Source organism: Athene noctua, chromosome 8, assembly GCF_965140245.1.
Source record: "Athene noctua chromosome 8, bAthNoc1.hap1.1, whole genome shotgun sequence".
Taxonomy (NCBI): Eukaryota; Metazoa; Chordata; class Aves; order Strigiformes; family Strigidae; genus Athene; species Athene noctua.
Genome location: NC_134044.1, coordinates 2750764 through 2774073, shown reverse-complemented (window position 1 = coordinate 2774073; position 23310 = coordinate 2750764). Strand labels below are relative to the sequence as shown.

The 23310-nt window shown below is 46.7% G+C and overlaps 2 protein-coding genes across 3 annotated transcripts in view; one reads left to right on the top strand and one right to left on the bottom strand.

The window, feature by feature from the left end:
* Positions 1 to 20579, top strand: part of MAP3K13 (mitogen-activated protein kinase kinase kinase 13) — an 81915-nt gene extending 61336 nt beyond the window's left edge. Inside the window, exons 8-17 of the mRNA XM_074912790.1 lie at positions 599 to 757; positions 3664 to 3822; positions 5499 to 5607; positions 6567 to 6676; positions 7853 to 7969; positions 8499 to 8636; positions 9661 to 10405; positions 11818 to 11888; positions 14344 to 14641; positions 15264 to 20579. Of these exons, the coding sequence (XP_074768891.1) occupies positions 599 to 757; positions 3664 to 3822; positions 5499 to 5607; positions 6567 to 6676; positions 7853 to 7969; positions 8499 to 8636; positions 9661 to 10405; positions 11818 to 11888; positions 14344 to 14641; positions 15264 to 15365 (2008 nt within the window). The 3' untranslated portion in view covers positions 15366 to 20579. The remainder of the gene's footprint in view (positions 1 to 598; positions 758 to 3663; positions 3823 to 5498; positions 5608 to 6566; positions 6677 to 7852; positions 7970 to 8498; positions 8637 to 9660; positions 10406 to 11817; positions 11889 to 14343; positions 14642 to 15263) is intronic.
* Positions 20580 to 20716: 137 nt separating this feature from the next.
* TMEM41A (transmembrane protein 41A) lies at positions 20717 to 23238 on the bottom strand. Of its 2 annotated transcripts, XM_074912791.1 has the most exons (5): positions 23107 to 23238; positions 22874 to 23027; positions 22450 to 22611; positions 21482 to 21620; positions 20717 to 21157 (listed from the first exon to the last, which is right to left on the bottom strand). In XM_074912791.1, exons 1-5 carry the CDS (start codon positions 23202 to 23204, stop codon positions 20937 to 20939), a joined length of 774 nt encoding a protein of 257 aa, XP_074768892.1. In that variant the 5' UTR covers positions 23205 to 23238; the 3' UTR covers positions 20717 to 20936. The 2 variants fall into 2 exon arrangements, with proteins under 2 accessions (XP_074768892.1, XP_074768893.1); XM_074912792.1 differs by lacking the exon at positions 21482 to 21620.
* Positions 23239 to 23310: the final 72 nt, after the last annotated feature.

The window sequence follows — 23310 nt, the reverse complement described above, 5'->3', positions numbered from 1 at the left end:
TCTAATGATTTCATGGTGTCTGGTCCTTTTTCAAAGTGAGATATTCTGTTGCCTTCTGTTTGTTTTTTTTTCCTTCTTATTTGTTATTTTGTTATTTCCCGGGTTTATGGAATGCATCTTTCTCATTTCTCTGTTGCTTTCTGACTAAAGCTATCTGGCTGCTTATATTCTTATTCCCTAGATGTTTATCACTTCTTTAGCCTGTGACATGACTGTGACAGTGAGTAAAGATAATACTTTTAGATAGTTTACAGCTCAGTTTAAGATACAGTTTTACTAAAATGTTGAAACGTCCGCAGACATGGTGAATCTTCAGTGACTTGGTAATTTGCAGTTTTATCGAGATTGATTTTTGATTTGTCGTATTTAGAAATACATTTGAAACACAAAATGCAACCACCTAAAAGAAAGTGAGTGCTTTCATTGGTGAAGATGGATAATCTTTTTCACTTGTACTACAACTGTGAATGAACAGCATGGCCTCATCAACTGTCAGTGTTGATTAAGAAAGGATTTATTCCCAGTGGCTGTTGTGGCACAAGAAAAATTGCAGAATTCTGATTTCTTTCCTTTTTTTTTTTTTTTTTTATTTCTCCAGTGTTTTAGTTACACACACAGATGCAGTAAAAATTTCAGATTTTGGTACATCTAAAGAACTCAGTGACAAAAGTACCAAAATGTCTTTTGCGGGAACTGTGGCTTGGATGGCCCCCGAGGTGATACGCAATGAGCCCGTCTCTGAAAAGGTGGATATCTGGTGAGTAGTATTAATTTTTAAGTATCTTCACGTTCTGTTTAGCCACTTGGTTTCCCAACACTTTACATAGTGAGCACTCATCCCTTTCTAGGCATGGGGTTAGTTTGTTCTGTGGTGGACTATTCCTTTTCCCATTGTCAGTGCCCTAAACTTTGTTACTGAACCATGGGCTATAATGGAAAAATAAATGACATACGTGTGTGTTGAGATCTGAAGGTATTTAATGAGACATACTGTAGACTGTCTGTGTGTTGGAGTAATTAAATGCAACTGTTCTTCCCTGTGTCATTATTCAGGCCAGAGCTTTCTTCCGTTCCTAATGCTCAGGCCCCCCTCAGCAATGTTTGCAGCCAGGGTATTTTTCCTTGCTTTCTACCCTCTTCAGGCCCATGCCTGAACTGTAGGGAGGCCTCTACTCTGCTAGTTTGAAGGGTCTGAGCACCTTTTGCTTCTTTCTGCATACTAGGCTTGATCATTACGTGTACAGCCACGGGATTATAGTCCAGTGAATCTAACCCCGGATCCAAGAGGGGGAAACCAGGATACATTATAAGAGTTTTGAACACCTGTTACCACCCCATGTGAAAGGTACTCTGTGTCCAAAGCAACACAAGGGAAAGTTCAGATCTTTGTGCTGTTAAAAATGCTTGAGAGGACTCAGCCTTGAATCTCCTTTGGGATGCCTCTCCACAGGTTTCAGGGTCTTGAAGGGAATCGCATCTCTTCCTGCCTTGTTATTTCTGCATATTAAATGTCAGTAGCCAGGACAAATGCCCTTCTCCCTGCTTTACAGCCAAGATGACTTTTCCTTCTTGCAGTTTTTTCAGCTTTAAATGCTGTCACCTTCCTCAGGCAGCATGAAGCTGCAGGTCAAAGCCACAGGTGGTTCAGAGCGCGAGTGGAGTCAGACAGCAGCCTGCTGCTGGTGGTGATTCAGCTTGGAGATGGGTCATGACTTTAAGTCAAGATTTCCTGCAGGGAAAGCGAAGGTCTTGTAATATACGGCTCTTCTTGTGCCCAGTGTTTTGCATGTTCATTTTGTGTGGATGTAGCAGGCCATATGCATAGCCAGCTCTTCTAGGAGAAACTCTTGAGTTGTTTTGGAAAGAAAATACACTCACCATTTGTCTTCTGAGCTTTTCCCTTTGAATCACAGGTTTGTGAGGAGGATTGGTGCTGGATTTTCACCTTCAGAGTGGCTTAGGGTCAGGAATATTGTATGGAGCATCAGGTCCAGTAAAAACCAGCTGCTAGCTCTGCTGAGATGACTGTGGACACTCCTTTATGCCTTTCCTCAGTGACTTAGAGGTGTTGCTCTTTGGTGCAAACCTAGAATTGTCTTTGGTGCAAGTTCCTCTTGAGTCTGCTGCAGTGGTGATTGCTCAAACTCCTCATTGACATCCATTCCTCCCCCAAGATGAGTAAAAGCTATGTTCATGAATACTGACAACAAATGAGAACAGTTCCTAAGCTGCTTATACGTATGCACTCTCTCATCTTTAACAGCATGCTAAAAAAAAAAAATCTATAATCTTATCAGGAGTCTTGAAAATCCTTTGTCAGTTCTTAATCATAACAAAGCTGAAATCAGATGGGGTTTCCTGGTAGTTTGTCCAACTACCTGGATCCTTGCTTTCCTGCAGCCCACAGAAAAAAATTTTGAGGGAAAAAATGCTCAAATTCTGCTTCTTTTGATTTGAAGCCAATGGGCCTTGAAAGCGCAACATTTTCCACATGAAGTTCTGTTTCCTGACTGATGGTTGTTCAGACCCAGGCAGTTTGTCCCTTAGATGTTCCTTTGTACTTAATAAAAACAACTTGATACTAGTACAAGCCAGAAACACACTTCTCACTTATCACCTAGTTTGACTTGCCGGCGAGCTTTGCAGGGTTGGTGTCCCACAGATGGATGGGGCATGCACGTAAAGTGATATGTCTGGGTTTGAAATTGAGATGGTTGTACCTCACCTCCTATCTCAGCCTGTTGTCAATGTGCAGTAAGAGTGGCGTTGGTTCTCAGCAGCATTTTATTTATCTCTGTATTGACTGGTTTGATATTTCCTTGGTGTTTTGTTGGTGAAGATTGTAAATAAGACTAATAACTGTTTGTTGTTATAAATTAAATTTTTGATCCTTACTGATCATTTCACTAAGGAAGAGAAACAAAGCGAGTTTTCTTACCTCTATCTTTCAGTTCTTGTAATAGGAGGTTCTTTTCCAGTCAGAGTTCTCTTAATTTTTTTCCTTCTTTAGCCTTCCTTTCTTCAGCACAAAAGAAATATCAGATGAGAGTGCACATGCTTTTGATACTGACAGTTACGCATGTTGCGTTTTTTCTTAATTTTTATGTTGCAGTAGTTGTAGCACTCAGTCTGAAACCTGTGAAACTCTTACCTAGGAGTACAAATAACAGCAGAGGGAGCTTCTGACTCGGGGAAAAAAAGAAGTTAAATGAAATATTAAAAACCCCCCACAAAACCTTTGTTGTGTTGTCTCTGTAAGAAACTTATGTCTGTCTAGCAGTAGATGATCTGTTCTTACCAATAAGAACAGTCAAAAGTCTATCTCAGAAAAGCTAACTTTCCTTTTCATTTAACAGGAATAAGCTTTAATCTCTACAGAAAATGTGCTTTCAGGGTTTTTAAAATCTCACAAAGGAAAGGGTGGGTGAAATCTAGTGTGGTTTGGTCTTCAATCCAGGGCTGGCACAGAGGAAGAAGTTACCTGGTGTGTGAAATAGCTACTCTTGGTTAAAAACTAGTATGTAAACACTGTTGCACCTACTTGCAATGTCAGATCAGACACACCTATTTCCCTGTTTTACCAGTATTTTTCTTCAAGCTCCGGATGTTTCTGTTAAATTGAATTCACACAGAAGCTTTTATCCTGGTTTATTTCTTCATCAGGTCATTTGGGGTAGTTTTGTGGGAGCTGCTTACTGGAGAGATTCCCTACAAGGATGTGGACTCTTCGGCCATCATTTGGGGAGTGGGCAGTAACAGCCTGCACCTTCCTGTCCCTTCCACCTGCCCAGATGGCTTCAAAATCCTCATGAAGCAGACCTGGTAAGAGCCTGAACCCCACACTGTGCAGACCTAGGGCTGGCTTCCAGCTCTTGCCAGTAAAACTAATGAAACCAGAGTCAGGGTGGGAGTGTTGAGTGCCAAGTAGAGGGCTCTTAAATGTTCTCACACTTGTCACAAGAGCAGTAAGTTTTTACATTTTGAATTTTGCTTCCTTATGGCAGCAGGCCCGAGCCCCAGAAGGGCATTTAGAATGTAGAGGAAGTAGGAAGAGACCTGCAGGGTGGATGGGACAGGGGTGGGAGTGGGCAGACAGTGTTGAGACAGGTTAGTGTTGGGGAAGGAGTTGAGCAGGAGAGAAGTGGGGAGCAGAGCTTGATGGGAGCCCCAGCAGGGTGACAGTTACCCATGAGTTACCTGTCCAGTGTGAACAAGGAGCAGGCAGTAAGAAGGTCATCTTCAGTAGCCTTCACAGAGGTGGTTGCTTTGTTGTAGCAAAGTAGGTGATAAAAGGTAGATCTGTGTGAAGAGAAAAAGAGCTGGGAGAAAGATAGGTGTAAAATTTCTTGAGGCTGGCCCCAGAGTGAAAGGAAATAATTTTTTACTCTGAAACCAGTTGTGACTGGCTTTTGAGCTGGACAAAGAGAAATCGAGCTTTCTGTGTGAGAACAGGATTTTATGGGTATATAGATATGGAAAATGCTTTCAGTTTCCTCCACACGCCAGATTAGAGTTTAAATTCTTTGTCTTGGGTTAATGCTTTGTCTTTGTAATCGCATTTTGGCACCGCGTGTAAATAGTGTTCCGGTATTTTCCCACCTCATGAGTTTTCCCAGCCATCCTCTCCATGGCACAAAGGGAAGAACAGGCCAGAGCACCTACAGATCTTCTCAAGTGGCTGTTTACCCCCCTGAGCCTGAGCTCTGCAGCACGTCGTGCTGTTGCAGTGTCTGTGCTGGGATGTGCTCTGCCTGGCTGTGCTGCTGCTGCTGCGCGGGGCTGCGAGAGGCAGGAGCGGTTTGTGCGGCTCTGCGCAGCAAGTACACGCGCTTGTATCCCCACCTAGTGGAAGTGGGTGGTTTCTAGGGGAGAGGTGGCCGCAGAAAAACTGTTTCTCGTCCTGAGCACTGAATCCGTGCACTAAGTCTGGTGGGGTCGCTCCTGAAGCTTGAGTGCTGGTCTTTTTCTCAAAGATACAAATGGGTTTGTACTTGAATGTGATCTTAGAGATGTTCAGTGCGTTACAGTACAGTGTAGGCTCAGGCATATACTGTATGGCAATTTAGATATCTTTGGTGTTTATAGACACGCCGTTTTGTTGAATGTGAATTATACTTTCTACTAGATTGCGTATTCCCATTATAAAATTTGGAAATTAACAGGATAATGAACAAGTTAGGAGTTACAAACAAGTTAGGAGCAGTTTCAGTTTTATCCCATCTTTCACTTTGTAATCACATTTTCCTATTTTAAATGTTTTTCATCTCTTTTTGTTTCTTCAGAATTGATCATCACAAACCAAAAACTGAATACAAAACAACTCTAGCATAATAAACTCATATTCAGCAAAAGAGAAAACCAGAAAATCTCCTTTGCTCTAATCTGTCAGCTACACAATTCAGAGAGTATGTTCTCATGAGAAACCCTTTCAGAAGGGTAGGAGGAACTAGCAATGTTAACCTCACCTCATGCTTGGGTATTTGTCTGTTTTGCTCCAGGCAGAGCAAGCCCCGGAATCGTCCCTCCTTCCGGCAGACACTGATGCACCTGGATATCGCATCTGCTGATGTACTGGCTACTCCTCAGGAAACCTATTTCAAATCACAGGTAACTGGAGAGTGACTGTAGCCCATGAGTACTAGAGTTTAGCTCCAAGGATCTGATTTTGGAGGTTGCATCAAGTACAGCAGAAGTCCAGATCCATGATTTCAGTTTTATTCCTGAGGAGAAACAAGCTAATAGGTATTTAAAAATCTTTTACCCAAGCTTTCACAAACTGAGACATCTGCTGACTTTAGTCAGAAACTCAGCGTTGTCTTGTTCACTTCTCCCTGGGACTGCTGACATCAGCTGTTCTGCTTCCAGCTGTTCTCCCAGTCCTGTTGTTCTGGAAACCACGAGACTGTTGGGAGCAGAACCATTGCATTTATAGTAAAGATGAGCAGGGCAGCTAGTGGGACAAAGAGCTGTTACAGGGCAGTAAAGGGACTCTGGGACTTTCAGGGAAGATCTAAAAGTATGTTCTTAGAGATTCCTCTCAGTCCTACCCAGTGAGCTATTGTCTGCTCCCCAGGAGGGCATGAGAATGAAACCTTGCCTCCAGTATAGAGGATCTATACAGTGTTGGGGTGTGAGGAAGTGGGTGTGTTTATTACAGCTGAAAGAATCAGGACTTCAAGGGGCAAGTATAGTTAGTGACAGTCATCACTGTCATGAATATAGATTTCCAAATCATAAGCCTTTCTGTTTACTCTAAATGCCAAAAGGGAAGAAAATGTTGCCTTAAGATGAAAAGACTGTTAGGATTTTTAAAAAACATTTTAAAAGAAAATGCAGATATGTTTTAATTGATGTAATTGGAACACAAAATTGGAAATACCTTTTGAAAGTGCAGAAACTAAACATGCTGCAATGTTGTTACCCAGAATAATTCAGCTAACAAACATGTTTTCAACCCAAACCTGTAAATTTCTGCAGACACAAAGAATATTGCCCAAGAGTTTTTCTTTGGTGCAACCAGGGATTCCAATGCTTTGTAAATACCTGAAAGTGAGTTGCTTCCCTAGGCTGAATGGAGAGAAGAAGTGAAGAAACATTTTGAGAAAATTAAAAGTGAAGGAACTTGTATCCACCGGCTAGATGAAGAATTGATTCGTCGTCGGAGAGAAGAGCTGAGGTCTGTTAACAGTCTTTTATGTTTACTGCTCACTTTTCCCATCCAGCCTTCTCCAGCTGCATGAGTCCAGCGCCCTCAGCTTCTCTTCACAGGGCATGTGCTCCAGCCCCTGACTGTTTTCATGCTCCTCTTGTACTGGGGACTCAGTATTCCTGGTGGTATAAATTCAGGCAGCCTAAATTCCTTGTGAGTCCAGAAATTGAAGTTCCCACAGGCATGCCCTAGGCCTTGAGCACCGCTTGGCTCAGGGAAAGTGACAGAGAGAAACAGTGGAGCCTGTCCCTGCTCTCGGGCAGTCTGAACGGTTTGTTCCAGGCTAGAGGGTCAAAGGCTTGTGTGTTTACCAGGGAATGTTTCTGCTTGAGTTTTGGTGTCTGTTATAATAGCACTGAAGCAGGTACGTCCATCTCAGTGGAAAATGCATCTTGCAGTTTGCTGTGAGCTTTCTCTGTCCTGATACTTTCTTTAAATTAGTTATTTCCAGAGAAGTGAACACACTCCCAGCCCACTGGGAGTGAACACAGTGTCAACACACTGAAATGAATTTTGAACATTAGACCAACCTAAAAATGAAAGCAGAATGTTTACTTAAGAAAGGAAAGTGTTATTTTCTTTGATACAATTTTGCAAATATAGTTATGATAGAGAAACATAAAATAGCAAGTAGCAGTTCTATGTCAAACCTGAGAAACCAAAGGAAACCTAGTTGTTGATCAGTGTTCCCTAGCCCTAGGGAGTTTTTGATGGTCACATCTTTCAGCTGTGGTTCAAGACGTCTTCTGCAACTATACTGTATCTGTAGGGGCATATTGCTTTTTATGAAATATAAACAGATGGCTGCTTCTTTCTTTAGAAGCTGACTTAGCCCCTTCTCTGTGCAAACAGGGTGATCGGGGCTTGGCCAAAAGGTCTTGTGGATGTATTTGAGGCATTTGCAGCTTCTCTTGTGAGAAGTGTTGCCACTCTTCCAAGGCTGTTAAATGCTTTCTAAATCATATCATAATTCATTGCTGTATCAAGCTCTTAGTCATCATTCGCTGTAAGCTCTATCTTGGGTTCAGCGCAATACAGCTGACTTTTAGAAGGCCTTTTCCTAAAGCACCTGTACTTCTCCTTATTCTCCTCTCTTGGTCCATGGACGTTAGACTGTGGAATAACAACACTTCTGTTTTTCAGACATGCATTGGATATCCGTGAACACTATGAGAGGAAGCTAGAGCGAGCCAATAACTTATACATGGAGCTCAGTGCTATTATGCTGCAGCTGGAGGTCCGTGAGAAGGAGCTCATAAAGTATGTATCTCTGGGCATAATGGCATGCCATGCATGTGGCAATATGCATACAGAAGGAAAAAAAGCCCCAGTGCTTCATTTCTAAACTGCGTAGTGGTAATTGTAGATTTAGTGTCCCCTGACAAACTTCCAGGGTAAAGAAAGAGTTGGCAAGCAGAGAGAGGCCCCTTAAGAGTAGATTACTGCAGACCACTCAGTGCACGTATCTTTACCCAGTGTTTACTAACTGGGAGAAAGGCACCTTTCCCATTTGGTGTTGGCATCCTTTGGCCCCTTTGTAAAGAGAAAATCATTGCTGTTTCTGGACTGTGCACCAGGGCCCTGTTCCAACTGCCTGATCTCTGCAGAGAGAATTTAGAAAATGACTATGTCCTTTCCCAGAACAGCATGTTGTGTTGCACCCAGCCAGAGCTGAGAAACAGGCACGCCGTGTGCTCACAGCAGAGCTGTGTTTCTGTCCAGCAAGAGCTGCAGTTGGATGAAGAGAGAATTGATCTGTTTGGGGTTTTTTTCTTCCCCAATGTTTCAGGAGGGAACAAGCAGTGGAAAAGAAATACCCTGGGACTTACAAACGCCACCCAGTCAGACCAATAATCCACCCCAATACAGTGGAGAAGCTGATGAAGAGGAAAGGGGTCTCCCATAAACCGGGCAGCCAGACTAAACGGTAAGAAGTAACAACGTAGTTCTGTGCCAGGAACCAGCAGTAGGTCCCCACTGAGATGAGCAGGCAGCTTACTTACCTTTGAGTCTGATGACAACACAGCACAAGCCAAAGCGGTGTTCACTCTTGGGCCTGATCTGATCCTCAGAACCCCGGTTGTTTAATTATCTTGAGGTAAAAGGGATGAATCCTGCCATCCCTTCTACCTGGGCAGCTCTCTGGAACCATTTGGTCCATATGACTTTTTTTCACAGATTATGGTGCTTTGCCAGGAGGTATGTAATGTGTGTGTCAAATTCCAAACTGTCCAAGCAGAGAGTAGTTAGATCATCCTTGACGTGAATGGTAGTAAGCAGGGTCAGGGACTGTGGAAATCAGCCAGTCCTCAGGGAGCATGGATTAATTGTTGAGGAATTAAAATTGGGATTTGAGATTTGGGAATTCATGCTGTCCTTTCAGCTATTTCTCTTCTGCATGACTTTCAAAAAGTGAGATTTTCTTTTTTTTTTTTTTTTTTCAGAGGAGCTGTCTATTTTATTCTTCCTTTTTCTGGGATTTCCAGGAGTTAGACTCCTGATTAACAGTGAATAATCACTTCTGAATTAATATCCACATGTGCTTCTGAAATGAGCAGGCTGATAACCATCAGCAGATTGGGACCCTATTGTGCTGAGTATTGTATATGCGCATAGTAAGAGACATGCCCTACACCAAGGTCTTAGGAAGAAGCTATTTTGGGAGCAGAACATCAAAATAAGAGTGGAAAAAAGAAAGCATGTGGCAGATTTTGGAAAAAGCAGCAAGAAAGGAGTGTAGAGCATGATGGGCTGAATAGAAAGGACATTGAGTGGAGATGATCAAAGGAAACTAAATGCAGAAGTTAAACAGCTGAAGGGGGGAGGGAAGCCTGTAGATTTTAGAAAGCAGAGTGTACTTATGGCTACAGCTGCCTCTTCATCCTGGCTCCAAGCCAGTGTAATTTCTTAGTTTGTGGTTTAATGTGGAACTTCTCCTGACTGTCTTTCAGGCCAGATCTACTGAAGTCAGAGGGCATACCCAGCACAGAAGCAGCATCCAATGGCTCACCAGTCTCAGGGAGTCCCAAAATGTCAACACTGAGTGGCAAAAGCCGCTACCGCAGTAAGCCACGTCACCGCCGAGGGAACAGCAAAGGCAGCTACAATGATTTTGCAGGGATCTTGAAAAACCAGCCAGTGCAAGATGATGCACCCCCACCTCCACCTCATCATAATTCTCATCACCCCGGCCTACCGCACCAACCTGGCCACAGCCATCCCCATGGCCATCACTCACGGCTTCATGCCCACGGACAAGATATTGCCAACTGCGCAAACAACTTACGGTACTTTGGCCCTGCAGCAGCGCTGCGGAGCCCTCTCAGCAACCACGCGCAAAGGCGGATGTCTGGTTCCAGCCCCGATCTCATCTCCGCTGCCATGGAAGCAGACTGCCGAAGGAATCTGGAGAGCAAAGAAGGCAAAGCTGATCATTGGGAGTGTTGCAAAACAGATCCATATAATTCCTGTCTTCAGTGCAGGGAGGAGGACAGTGGTCAGGTACAGATGTCATCTGTTGAAACGGGGATGAGCCGTTCTCAGTCACCAACATCTGTTTCCCTATACGAAAATGCGCAGTTCATTGAGAAGATGGAGGAGGAGGGCTTCAGCAACTGTAAGTCAGCGTCTGCACTAGGCACTCCCCAGCACATGGCTTCCTCAGTGCTACCTTGCAAAGCGAGACCCCTTCAAAAGGTAAGGACAAAGCACAGTGATTTGAGAAAACCACAAAGCTTGTTCCTCTTTTCCCTCTCCACCAAAAGGTGTGTAGCGTAGGCTAGTGTCTGGATAAGTTTCCCACGTGCGTAGCGGTAGAGTTACATGTACAACTTTATCTTAAAGAAATCATGCCTATCTTAACTTTGCCTTGTGATCTGGAGACACTTTTAAAGTCACTTTTATTGAGAAGTGCTGTAGGCATGTTGGAGCATACTGCTGATAACAAAGGTTGTCAAATGTGGCTTTGATAGGGCTTAGTTCTGTTACTTTCAATTTAGCCATTTTTTGTTTGAGCTGAAACTTGGCCTACTGAATTTCTGTTGTTGAAACAGGCTCAAAATATTTTTAAGCCTTTCTCAAAACAATGGAAGGGAGAAATGCATTCTTTGGGCGATGTTAAATATAATGTAAAAGTTTCATTGAGAAATGAACGCTGCTGCACCTCGGAACAGCAATTCAACATTTGCCGTGATTGCGGACATGCCTTTTGCTGCACCTGTCAGAAACTGTCCACCTTGACTGAATGTAATACTTCTCATGTATTTTGTGGAGATTTTTCAGGAGTCAAAAAGGTGTTATGGTACAGTTGTACAGAAACAGTTCTTCATTCCTCCTGATTTCATCCAGGTGATGAGACAAGTAGCAATCCGTATGAGTGGAGTTCAAAGAGCAGTAAATCTGGGCCTGGATGGAAAAGTGAAGGGAAAGAAGATGAATACCAGACCAAGAGTGTGGTTTGGGCCCAGAATGAAGGGAGGAGGACCTCATATTACAGGGGGATGGGATGAGATAGAGGCTGACTCCGAATGAGGGCTGGCAGGTTGAATAGGATAGAAGGAGGCTGTAAATATAAAGAGTGCAGGAAGTGGATTTGGATAGGAAAAGGAGAATAAAAGGTTCTGTGCTCACTGAGGTAGAGAATGGAACAAAACTCAAGGTTTCCTAGTTGGTGAAACCCACCAGCAAAGGCTGTGTCATCATCCCCCATCCTGCTCTGTGACGGACTCATGCAGAAGAGAGCCGAAGTCATAAAGTCAAGAATGCCAGATCAGCTCAATAATTTATGTGGATCTCAGTATAATACTAATTACTTGATTTGCTTCTGTAAAAATCCAGAACATTATGTACTCAGTGCCTGCTAAAGTAGTCCAGGGCATTTCAAAGTCAATTGCTCCAAATTCAGAAATGGCAGCATTAAGACTCCCTGAAATAATCTCCTGGTAAGAAGTCTGAGTCAGTTTTCACTGATATGCAGGTTATTTTCTTGTCTAGATTGTTGCAACCCGTTGACATGGTGACTTTGTCTTGGAGGACCAAGGGGCAACCATGTGATTGCATGTTTGTTCTTTCATAAATGTGACGCTGTTCTTGTCCTTGTTTTCTGCCAGAGTGGTGATGACTCTTCAGAAGAGGAAGAGGGCGAAGTAGACAGTGAAGTGGAGTTTCCTCGTAGACAAAGGTAAAAGGTGAATTCACTCTAATCTCTCTTTGGTGGGACAAAACTCAGGAGGAGTCATAGCAGCTGCACGGCAACATTGAAACTGTGGAAGGTGCTGACAAAAGAACAGAATCACATTCAGTGTGTCCCATCCCCTGTTGGTTGATCCCTCATGTTCACTCACTGTTTTCAGCCTGTTCTGAGCTGTTATCTCTAGCATAGCTTTTCTTCTGCAGGCTGTTTGTAGCACAACTTGATCACACTTGATAATGTTATTCAGGCTATAAAAATAAGCTGCTGCCTCTGTTTCACCAGAATCAGACTTGTTGGATGTTGGGACCCTTTGTGGTCTCTTTCAAATGTTATTAATTAACCGTTGCTGCAGCGGAGCAGACTCCAGCACCTTTGTAGTTGAATTCAAATAGGACTGAAGAGCTAGGGGACAACAAGGCAGATCAAATTGGATGGTGTCGCCTGTAAAATAAGACTTGAGGGGGCATTCCTACCTCAGCCTGTGTAACAGCGGGCTTTACAGTCCTGTGCTCAGGAAAGAGAACATGGAATTGGTGCCATAGCTTTATGAAAGCAGCTGCTTGAAGTGCAGAAGTGATCCAGTGGGCAAATAGGTTAAAGGCTGTTAGGAAAGGGGTAGAGAAGAAAATAAAAGCTTGTCGTCTGCTGTATACATTCATGGCACACCTGCAGCTTGAATCCTAAATGCAATCTTCATTGCCCCAGCTTAAAGACCGTGGCAAAATTTGAAAAGGTACTTAGAAGTGTGACAAGAATGGTTAGAAATGGTTTCCATAGAAGAAGAGATTAAATTCATGAGAAATGTTTGTCTAGCAGGAAGAGAGGCGATACTGCAGGTGCATGAAATTGTAATTTATATGGAGAAAATAGACAAGGAACGATTCCTCACATTCATGTTAGGGACACCTAGAGAAGCAAACAGGGGGTTTAAAATGAACAAAAGGAAGTGCTTTTTCCATCCAAAACGTTTTCAGATGTGGAGCTCATTGCCAAGGTATGCTGTGGAAATCAAAACATAAACGAGTCATAAGTGTGAAATTTATGGAGTATAGATCCATTGGTGGCTGCTAAACACTGTCATCCAGGGTTGATCTTCAGCTTGGAAGTCTGATTTGCTGACTGGTACAAACCAGGAAGATACGCCAGGAGAAAGTAGGCTCTGTCTGCACACCCTGTTCTCATACTTCTCCCAGATTATTTCTTCCTGCCTAGGGGTGGAGACAAAACGCTGGGCTAGATGAGTTTTCTGACTCATACGGTTCTTCTGTGATTGTTGCTGCTTCTGTGTTTTACTAACTTGGAAGAAAAATTGCCTTTCCTGAATTCAGTGTGATGACCTGTTGTGGGTCTCCTGGTGTGTTCAGTCAATTGATATGTTGTACCATTACTGTTGAATCCTGGAATGAGGCAGTTTCCACGTTCAGGTAACTGTGAGCTTATTTTTTGAGCACACATACCTACATTCTAGCTTGGCTGTTGGGACTGCTGCCAGGTGATGCAGATATTCCCAGCTGAATTAGCTTGAACCCTACTGTACAGCCTTTTTTTAGGACAAAAGACTGCTAAAGAAAAATACGCTCCAGGGCAGATCAGCTAATATGAGCGTGTAGCAGACAAGACCAAATAAGAAGAGATTAATTTTAAGATGCAGATCTTGAACTAAATTATTCAAAAGGTGGTAGATTTCCATAGCTCCAAGATGTGAAAGGCAGCCCAATGCTTTGCAGAGCTGTTGCTGCCAGCCTTGCAGATCAGTTATGACTCAGCTGGAGATGTGTTCTTAGGGTGGGAAGAGGCTCTTGGCGAGTTGATGCCTTTTCTAGAGATAGGACATGTTTTGCTCAAAGACATTTTTTTGAAGGATCAAGCCCTTGGCCCAGTGTGGAGAAGCAACCAGACAGTATTGCATGCACTGTGCCTGAGCCATATCTGCTGGGGAGAACAGGACTGAGTGGCCGGGGCTGCCTGTTACAGCGGGTGAGCCCTCTTCTTGTGCTGAAGATGCCAGTTAAAAGCAAAAAATCTGCTTTCTGCACTGCGTACTTCAGAAAGGAAACCAGGGAAATCCTTGTAAGCCTGTAGCAGCCAGTCTGCATTCACTGCACTACTAATGTTGAGGGGTTTGATTGTGATATATATCTTGAAAGACATGCTACATGTCAGAAACAGCATTCCCTGTGTTTGAATTGTTTGAATGAGCTCACCAGCTCGTTCTTTGTGCAGTGAGAGCGTGTGCAGAAACCTGCCTGCTGAGAAGCTGTAACTTTTCTTGCTGGCAGTGGGCTCCTGGGGACAGGCTCACCCAGGGCTGAGTGGGCACCGGGAGTGGGGTCTGTCAGGGCCAGGTATTAGCGGAGCACCCACACAGAGCACCCAGGAAATTGCTTTTCCTCTGCAGTCAGAGGCACTGTGATACAAGCTGAACTACTCTCCTGGTTTGCAGACCTCACCGCTGCATTAGTAGCTGCCAGTCCTACTCAACCTTCAGCTCGGAGAACTTTTCTGTGTCAGACGGAGAGGAAGGGAACACAAGCGATCATTCGAACAGCCCGGATGAGCTGGCCACAAAGCTGGAAGATGAGCTGGCTGAGAAGCTGGAGGACATGTTGTCCCAGACTCCAGAGATTCCTATTGAAATCTCCACCCAGTCTGATGGGCTTTCAGACAAGGAGTGTGCTGTGCGGAGAGTCAAGACTCAGATGTCTCTGGGCAAACTTTGTGCAGATGAACACAGCTGTGAGGTGAGTTGTAAGTTGAGTTATCCCCTCTTCCTTCTGCTGAGTAAAAATAAATAAATAAATGTTACAAAAAGGAGTCCAAGGGGCAGCAAGTTGTATACTGCCTTAGGAAGTGCTGTGGTAGATGTACTACAGCAAAGCAACTGCTTAAATCACCAGTCTTTCTCATACTTGGCCAGATGAGTAGGTGAAGCAAAGCAGCACAAAGAAAACTGACCGTAATTTGCTGGTCAAGATGAGTGTGATATTGGGAGGCCATCGGATTTTCATTTGCATTAAGTGGGATAAAAAATAGCATGTAAAGTAGATAATGAAATGGAATGGATATAAACTGTCTGCCTCAAACTTATCCTCAGCAGCCTTTCTAGAATGATTTTCTTCCTTTTACTGTCTTTCAAGTGTTTGGTAGTGCTCTGACCTGATATCTTTCTTCTGTCCCCTCGTTGAGGGGAGACAAGTGGCCTTTGGCAGGGTGGTTGTGTGCTGTTGTCTATCTCCTGTGTCCTGCCAATCTCCTCTGCTGGTGGTGACCTTTGCCTGTCTGCTGTTACAGTTTTGGATGGTGTGGTTGATCCTGCAGTGCAGAAATGTTGCTCAAGTCTTCCCCTTTCCTTTTGCTTTGCAGAACCCAGCACAGTTTGGAGAATCAGACTGTGACTCTTCTGAAGGGGAGTGTTCTGATGCCACAGTCAGGACCAATAAGCCCTGCAGCTCTGCTACTTGGTAATACAGATCTCCCCAAAGCTTTCTGATACTGGCATTTTGATTTCCCTGAGATTCCACTTCATTCCCCTTCATCACACTTTACAGGAAGAGAAGATGCTTCTCCTTCCCACCCCAGGAGTGATTTGCAATAACCCGAATCTCTGGAAAATGTCCAAATGAAATTAATTCTCTTTGAGCATTTCAATCAAGAATGGCAGGGATGTATTTTATTGAATAATCTAGTTACTGTAACATGGATATTTATTTTTTTGACATTTTAACACTTTTTACTGTAAAGAGTGGATTGTATTTATAGACACACAGACTTGTTGCAAAAAATAATTCAGAAAGCAAGCACATTACGGAGAAACATCCTGGGAGTCCTGCCTGGACAACTTTGTGTACAGACGCAGGGGGATTCTCTTGCTGCTTTCACAGGGGACCAGGCCTTGTGGCCCTGAAGATTGGAGAACAGATCAAGAAAACTAAACCACTCAGTCTTATCAAATGAGTAAGCATAAAAAGACCTTACTATAGGGTAACCTGTGAACAAAGCGTATTCAGTATAACCAGCTGGGTCATTTTTAATCAGAAGGTGGACGTGTTCCTGGAGAAAATTGGTACCGAGGTGCTAACATCCAGGGTCTTCTGAGTCAATACATCCCCAGGAATGTACTAGTGGGTTTCATTTTAAGGATTTTTAGTTTCTTTTTTTTAATCAGCATTTTGTTGTGAGATCCTGCAAATGTATTCTAACCTCGTCCTCAAGAATTGGTATAAGAGCACTTCTTAACATCGTCCTTGCTTTACTCTGGCAGTGTTGATCTCCAGTCGAGCAGGGAAGCCTCTTTCAGATGCAGCGTGCCATTTCCCAGTTTACTTCCTCCTCTTACCTCCTGTCTGTTTCAGTCAGTCAAAGAAATCAATCAAAGCAGTGTTGGAAAAGCAAGAACTTGCAAACCGTGGAAAGCACATTCTGTAGAGCCTGAGCACTCTTCTGGGGAGGAAACTGGACATGCCTGTACTGGACTTGGAGAAGCAGTCTCTCACCTACAACAGCATCGATAACCAGCAGAGAGCTGTGTGTTGAGGGGGAAGACTGGGAATCACTGGCCTAGAGAAGAGCATTGGCCCTGCTCTGTCTCCTTATTCACTGTACATTCTTGAAAGCATTAACAGCTGCCTGCCCTTCATGTCAGGCTTTGTGCAAAACAGGTTGCACAGGGAATCTTGATGGTGTCTGTGGCACAGCTGTGTCTCGGGTGTACCCTGAGGCCTTTGTTTCTTCTTCAAGCTGAAACTCTGCAGGTGAAAGTGAGGATAGTACTGGTATGCGACAGGCCGAGGCATTGGCAGATGAGAAAAATTTGTTTTCTGATAGAACTCATAGTGCCTTCCCTTCAAACACTACTCTTCTAAATCAATATTTAAAGAGAACAAAACGATAGAGCACGTTTCCCGCCCCCCCCCAGTTGACGTTCCCTGCAAGAGCTTTGGCTCTGCCCTTCCTAGTGTGCTGGCTGGCACAGCTGTGCCACGTGTGTGTGGCACTGCTGGGGGCTGCTCTGCAGACTGGCACATCAGCCTGAGATGAACGGCAGGTATGGACCATGGACAGGTACTTCTGTTGCTTTGTTTGTTTACATTTTATGTTAAAATATTGGTTTGAATTTAACTGTGGTAATTTATAGCCTCATGGCAAAATGAAGGAAAATGTCTTACTTATACAGAGAGCAGTATTGTATGAGTTAAATTATCCCATATTTTAAAATTTTTGTAGCTGGACTACACACAGATCTTAAGTTATGATGTTATTTTATTATTTATTATCATTTCTGTAGATCAGAAGGTTGGCTTCACCGCTAGCACAATTGTAATCTGTTTGTGTGATGTTACCTTCTCCCTGGTCGCTGGGGGGGATGGGAGCAGAGCTGGTCTCAGCAGCTGTCAGTAGCTGCTGCCTCTCGTGGTTTCCAAGGATGCTGTTATACCTGGGCAGAGAACCTGTCAAGGCTGGTCCGAGAGGGATGGATGCAGTCAGCCCCATGGGCCCTGTGATATTCCTCGTGGTCAATGCTGCAGTTTGCTCACGTTGCCGGTAGAGTTGGCAGCCCCTGAGCTGGTGGGGAATGGAGATCGGGGAGCGAGTGGCTTTTGGATTGATCACAGAGTGCGTAACTGTCACAAGATCCCCTGGCAAGAGCATCCAAAAGGACAAGTGGAGAGGAGGGCAATTGCTGCGGGCAGCGGGTACGAGATCAGGGATGGCCAGCAGTGGATCCACATGGTGGATCACCCATGCAGGACCAAACAGGCTGCTGGAGAGGGAGCGACCAGCTCACCCCTGCCTGCAGCAGCAACACTCAGCTCTGGGTAGAGGCAAAATGCCACAGGGAGTGAAGCTCTTTCCTGGCTTGTGTCTTGTTTCTTCTCTCTTCCCATCCCTCATTTGTCCCCCTAGATGTTCTCTGTCTCTCAGCCAGCAGCAGGAGGAGGTGGCAGGGCCAGAGACGGCTTTGCTGTCGTGGTGTGAGAGGGGTTTTGGTGTGGCAGAGATGGCGCAGATGGTGACTCAGGAGGCTGGAGGCCGGCGTGCAGGCACTGAGCAGTGGAGAACTCTGTGTGTCTAACATACGCACACAAAGAGGAAGACCAAACTACTGCATAAAGAGAGGTTGAGAACTACTGCCAAATGTCCTCCGCAGCAGAGGGTGCCAGGCCTTATGCCCCTGGAGACTCTGCTGCTCAGATCTGGCAGGCTCCCTGAGCTCCCCCAGGCAGGGCTGCTCACTGCCTGTGGGCAGCGCGATGCCAACCCAGTGCTCGGCCCTGCAGTGCCCGCTGCCTGTGGGCAGCACTGGTCTCCTAGAACAGCCCCACAGCAACAGGCCCAAAGCAGAGCTGCCTCTGGCTCAGGCCTGTCAGAGTCTCCGTGCAGAGACTTCAGTCTGCGATGATTGCAGTCCCTAACAAAAAGATCTCCAAGGGGTTTGGTAGTCTTTGCTTGGAGCTCCTCCACTGTGTGATGAAGCTCATTTGGGCCTGCACTTTGATGTGTGGGCTTTTGGGACCCCAGGTGTGTGCTGATTCCTCCCCATCCTTGCCCCAGGACATGCTGGCCCATTCTGCAGCCTGGAAAAGTGGAGCTGAACCCTTCAGGCTGCCGGCTGCCACACTTAGCTCTAGTTTCTTTCCACGCCCGGATCATCACCCTGTAGCAGTCCAGTGTCGCTCCTCCTAACTGCTGCCTACTATGCAGTGTCCCTCTGGGACTGCCACTAGGGCTGCCCCCCCTTGCCGAAACGCGTAACCCTGTACCTGTGGAGATGTAATCCCACCTCCCCTGCACACACATCTTGTGCCCCCAGCTCTTTGCGGGCAGGGGTGGCTCAGCAGCCCCCCCACATTCCCGTCAGTTCTGCAGGGGGTGACAGAATCACTCTCCTTAGTGAAACCCATCCAGGACTGCACACAGATGTGATCTCCATGTTGCTGTCGGGCGCCTCTGCTGCAGCTCCTCGTACTTTCTCTCCTAGCAGGGTAAGGGGCTGAGAGGCATAAATCAGCCCGCTTCCTCCTCGCAGTGACACCGCATTTGCAGGACAGAAGTAAACCGTGGGTTCCCTTTTCAGCATCCTGACTACCCTGATCCAGTTCTCATGGCTGCTGACCGCTCCTGAACACTAGCCTAGATTTTCTCCCAGAGCTGAATGTTGCCGTCCCCACTGTCGTGTTAAGTAACCATTTCATCTTGGCCCTGTCCAGTAGTGTTCATCTCTCCTCCCTGCTCTGCGGATTCCTGATACAAACTTGATTTTTTTTGTATTGAACAGTGTACAGTGATGGAAACAAGAATGACTATCAAAGCAAACAATGCATGGAATAAAAAGCCAGTGTACTTCAATGCTTCTCAGGCTGGTCTGGTGATCTGGGAAGGGTTTCTCATGTACTTTGGGATAATATCATGAAGCCTTTTAATAACTAACACGATGTTAGTGAGCAGCTGCTTGTTACCTGTCTCTGAATACAGTTGAACTGGAACTACTGGGAGCTCTAAGTAGCAGGGCAGAGGCTTGGTTGCACACATGTAGCCTACCAAGCACCCAGGTTATTGGGTTTTGCTCTTGTCAAATGAGTGATTTTTGCAGTGAGAGCTGGGGATGAAATCTGTGACTTCTCATCCTGGGAACCTTGCTGTCCCACTCAGTTCCAACCCTGCTGGTGGGGATGGTGCCAAAATATGATGATGCCAAAATGGATGATGTTCACTGTCAGCTTCCTGAGTGCTGCAGGGTCTCCTATCTGCCCCCTTCCATGCCATAGTTTACTTTATCATCCAAGTGGAGGGCAAACTGATGGAGGGTACACCAAGGAGGTACAAATACCAAAAACCCAGGAGCATAGTATATCATCCCCAGGGGCTACTGTTCTCCAGCAACTGGGACAGAGCCTACCTGCTTAGCTGGAAACCTAGTTCCACTTGAGCAAACATGCAGGTCTAAAGGTGCTTCTTTTCAAGGACAAACCACTTCCAGCCAGGTCCATCTACTCTTTTTTTTTTTTTTCCCCCCCCCCCCTCTTTAGTCCTTGTGAGGAGGCGCAGCCACTGACAGACCTCAGAAGCAATCTCGTGTTCTGACATATAAATGATACATACAGGCAGTGCAGAGCTGGCTCCAAATCCTGAATGATTTTGTTGAATGATTTTTGTTTTGAATGACAGATGAAAAGTCTTCTACATCTGTGAAAGCTCTCCCACAGAAACTGCAGGGACCCTGGAAACATCATCACTTTCCTCTGAACTTGGTACTTATACTACTGCACCTAACAGCACCGAAGTGCTTGGTGTGTCATTTTAGGCCAAAAATTTGTGGGTTTGGAGAGGGCAGGGGGAGGAGGGAGTAGGGCCTCGCTAAAGCTGGGAAACACTGCTACTAAGAGTGGGGGTGAAGAAGAGCCAAAGCTTTTGCTGTTGCAGCTCAACACACCTCCACAGGCTGTGTACTCATCGGTGCCAGGGGAGGTGGCTGAGCAGAGGACCAGCCCGCCTTGCTCTCAGAGCAGGCAGCAGCTCTTGGCTGCCACCTCGGTCACATCTTGGAGACTAGCTGGGCTCACAAAGCTGGACTTAGTGGGCAGTGTGGGAGCCCAAGGGAAGCTGGTGACTTGGGCTGGTAGGGAGAATGGAGGGAGCGTGGTGCTTGGCCCCAGTGTTCAAGAGCTGGGAGGGAAGAAAGGGTTCTGATTTGCCTTCCTCAGGGGATGCTAATGCTCCTGATTTTTTTTTTCCCCCCATTGCTAGTACATCTTTAGTGAGCTGGCACCACACTCAGGCACAGGCTGATTTAAAGAAAACAGGCAAATTAACTGAAGTAGTCACAAAGCCCCTGTATAGTGCTCTCCGTGCAGATACACGCAGTTAAGCATTCATTAAAAATAAGAACCTTACACCTCCTCTTAGACGAGAAGAACCATTAAAAACTGCAATTGTCCCTAGTCCACGGTGGCACAGTGCATGCAGAATATAACCCACAGGAACAGAGACCTGCAGCTTTTGCGAAGCAGTCCCCCAACATCTGGGGCACCTGGGCCATCACAAGCTCTTCCTGCCATTGAGGAACTGAGCATGCTTGTCTTCATCCAGCTTCAAGTGCTTCTTGCTATATTTCTTGATGAGGGTCCCTGGTATCAATGCTGCCACAGCCATTGCAAGCAGTTTGAACAGCGTGTTCCAGGAGAAAATGGCATCCAAAGAGGTAATTTGTGACAGAATGGCTCCTGTCTGCACACAGATGAAATTATATGGTGTAAGACCTGAAAGAATCAGAGCAGAAAAAAGCCTGTTAGCACCCCCCCATGTAAAATTAGCTCAAATATTCCCTTGCTCAAGGCCAGACACAGGGGTCTGCGTTCATAGAACAGGGTGTGTTTCAAAAATTTGCTGCACTGATGACGCGCATGTATTTGCAAAATACTCCAAGACCTCCGAGTATAAGGGTGGCAGGAAAGCAAACAGGTAAATTGAGGCACAGTCACAGGTCAAACCCCACTGCTCTGCCCTCCCCAGCTCAGTGTACTGCCCAAGGCTCGGTGATGAGAGGCGATGTCACACTGCCTCCTCAGTGTCCCCAGCCTTACCGATGAGAACGGAGAAGAAGAACTGGGACACAGGGATGTTTAAAATGGGAGCTGAGAGATTCAGAAACCAGTTTGGTGTCATAGGGAACAGCCTCAGGAACAACAAGAAGAAAAATAAGCAGCTCCTGTTCTCCTCCACCTGCCAAAAGAAACATTCCAAATTGCTTCTGCTCTTCAGACAGCAGTAATATCTGAATAGCCACAATACTACAGTGAATATAAGGGTTTTTTTTAACATGCTGCAACATAACATCCAGAACTGATGAAAAGTGGCAACTTCATGGGAGCCTAAGGGTGAACTAGCCCTTTCCATGCAAGTGGTGAAACTGGGATCTAACCTGAATGAAAAATTGGGAGGTGAACAGCAGAACCACTTCCAGCAGTACAGGATGAGTGGATGCAGTTGGGGCTTCCCAATCAATCCATTATCTTCTGATTTCCTTGGGATCTGGGATTTTCCATGCACCCCCTTTGCAAACAGGCTTGCTTCCAAGAGAGTGGTCTGCTCCTAGATTGCCTCAGAAGAGGCCCTTAACTGATTTCACAGAATCATCTGGGTTGGAAAAGCCCTTGAACCCCTCCAGTCCAAACATGAACCTCAGCCTGACCGTTCCCAATTCCACCAGATCCCTCAGCGCTGGCTCAGCCCGACTCTCCAACCCCTTCAGGGATGGGGACTCCCCCCCTGCCCTGGGCAGCCCATTCCAACGCCCAACAGCCCCTTCTGCACAGAAATCCTTCCTCAGAGCCAGCCTGACCCTGCCCTGGGCAGCTTGAGGCCATTCCCTCTGGGCCTGGTGCTGGTTCCTTGGCTCCAGAGACTCATCCCCCCTCTCTGCACCCTCCTTTCAGGTTTGCATGAGGATTTGATGTATCCCCTGCACACATTTGTTTTTTTACTAAGTCCACCCAAAAGACAGCCTCACCCAGGGGCTATTCTGGGTGTCTGCAGAGCCACAGCTGCTTACCTTTCTCTGCAGCAGAGCCACTTTATCAGGAAAGTAGTAGACAACGAACTGCTTCCCGAACGCGCCCGAGAGCAGGTAGCAGAAGGTCGCTCCCACAGACGTCAGGGCCGAACACAGCACCAGCCCAGTCCACGGCCCAAAGAGTGCTCCAGCCAGGACGTTCTGCCGGGGCACGACACCGAGTGAGAGCCCGCGGGGACCCGCGTGTGCCCCCTCCGCCCGGCCGCCTCCAGCCTCGGCGGCTCCCCAGGGCATCGGACAGGTCCGCCTCCCCGCACAGAGCCGTGACTCGCCCAGCCAGGCGCCGACCTGGCACCCTGGCCCCGCAGGCCGGCGCTGGGGGCAAAGGGGCCCTCCGGGGGGGTGTTGGTACCAGCCCCCGCCCCGCCGCCCGGCCCGGCCCCCCCGCGCCCGGCGGCCGTACCAGGAGGCTGGAGCCGGGGATGGCGAAGCTCTGCTTGTAGAGGTAGGCGCCGCAGAAGAGGATCAGCGCCGCGCCCCGGTGCTGCCGCTCGTAGTCCCGCAGCGCCTCGGCCAGCTCCCGCAGCTCCTCCAGGTCCGACGGGAACCGCAGCGGCCTGAGGGGAGGGAGAGGGGGAAAAAGACGGGGAGATCTGGCGCACCGGCCCGGCTGGCCCCCGCCGCGCCCGCACCCACCTGCGCGCCTGCCCCGCGCTCAGCCGGGCCGACAGCAGCCAGAGGGCGGCCGTGGCGGCCGCGAAGACCAGCAGCAGCCCGGCCAGCCGCCGCCACATCCCGCGACGGGCCCCGGCCCGGCCCCGGCGGCGCGCAGCGGGAGGCGCAGGCGCGGGCGGTGCTGCCGCCGCGGGCCCGGCCCCTGAGGGCCCGCCCGGCCCCGCC

Coding starts and splice junctions, on each gene's coding strand:
- TMEM41A (XM_074912791.1), bottom strand. CDS start 23,204: ATGTGGCGGCGGCTGGCCGGGCTGCTGCTGGTCTTCGCGGCCGCCACG. Junction 21,621..22,449: donor TGGCTCTGCTGCAGAGAAAG/GTAAGCAGCTGT, acceptor TTCTTTTGGCAG/GTGGAGGAGAACAGGAGCTG. Junction 21,158..21,481: donor CTTCTTCTCCGTTCTCATCG/GTAAGGCTGGGG, acceptor TGATTCTTTCAG/GTCTTACACCATATAATTTC.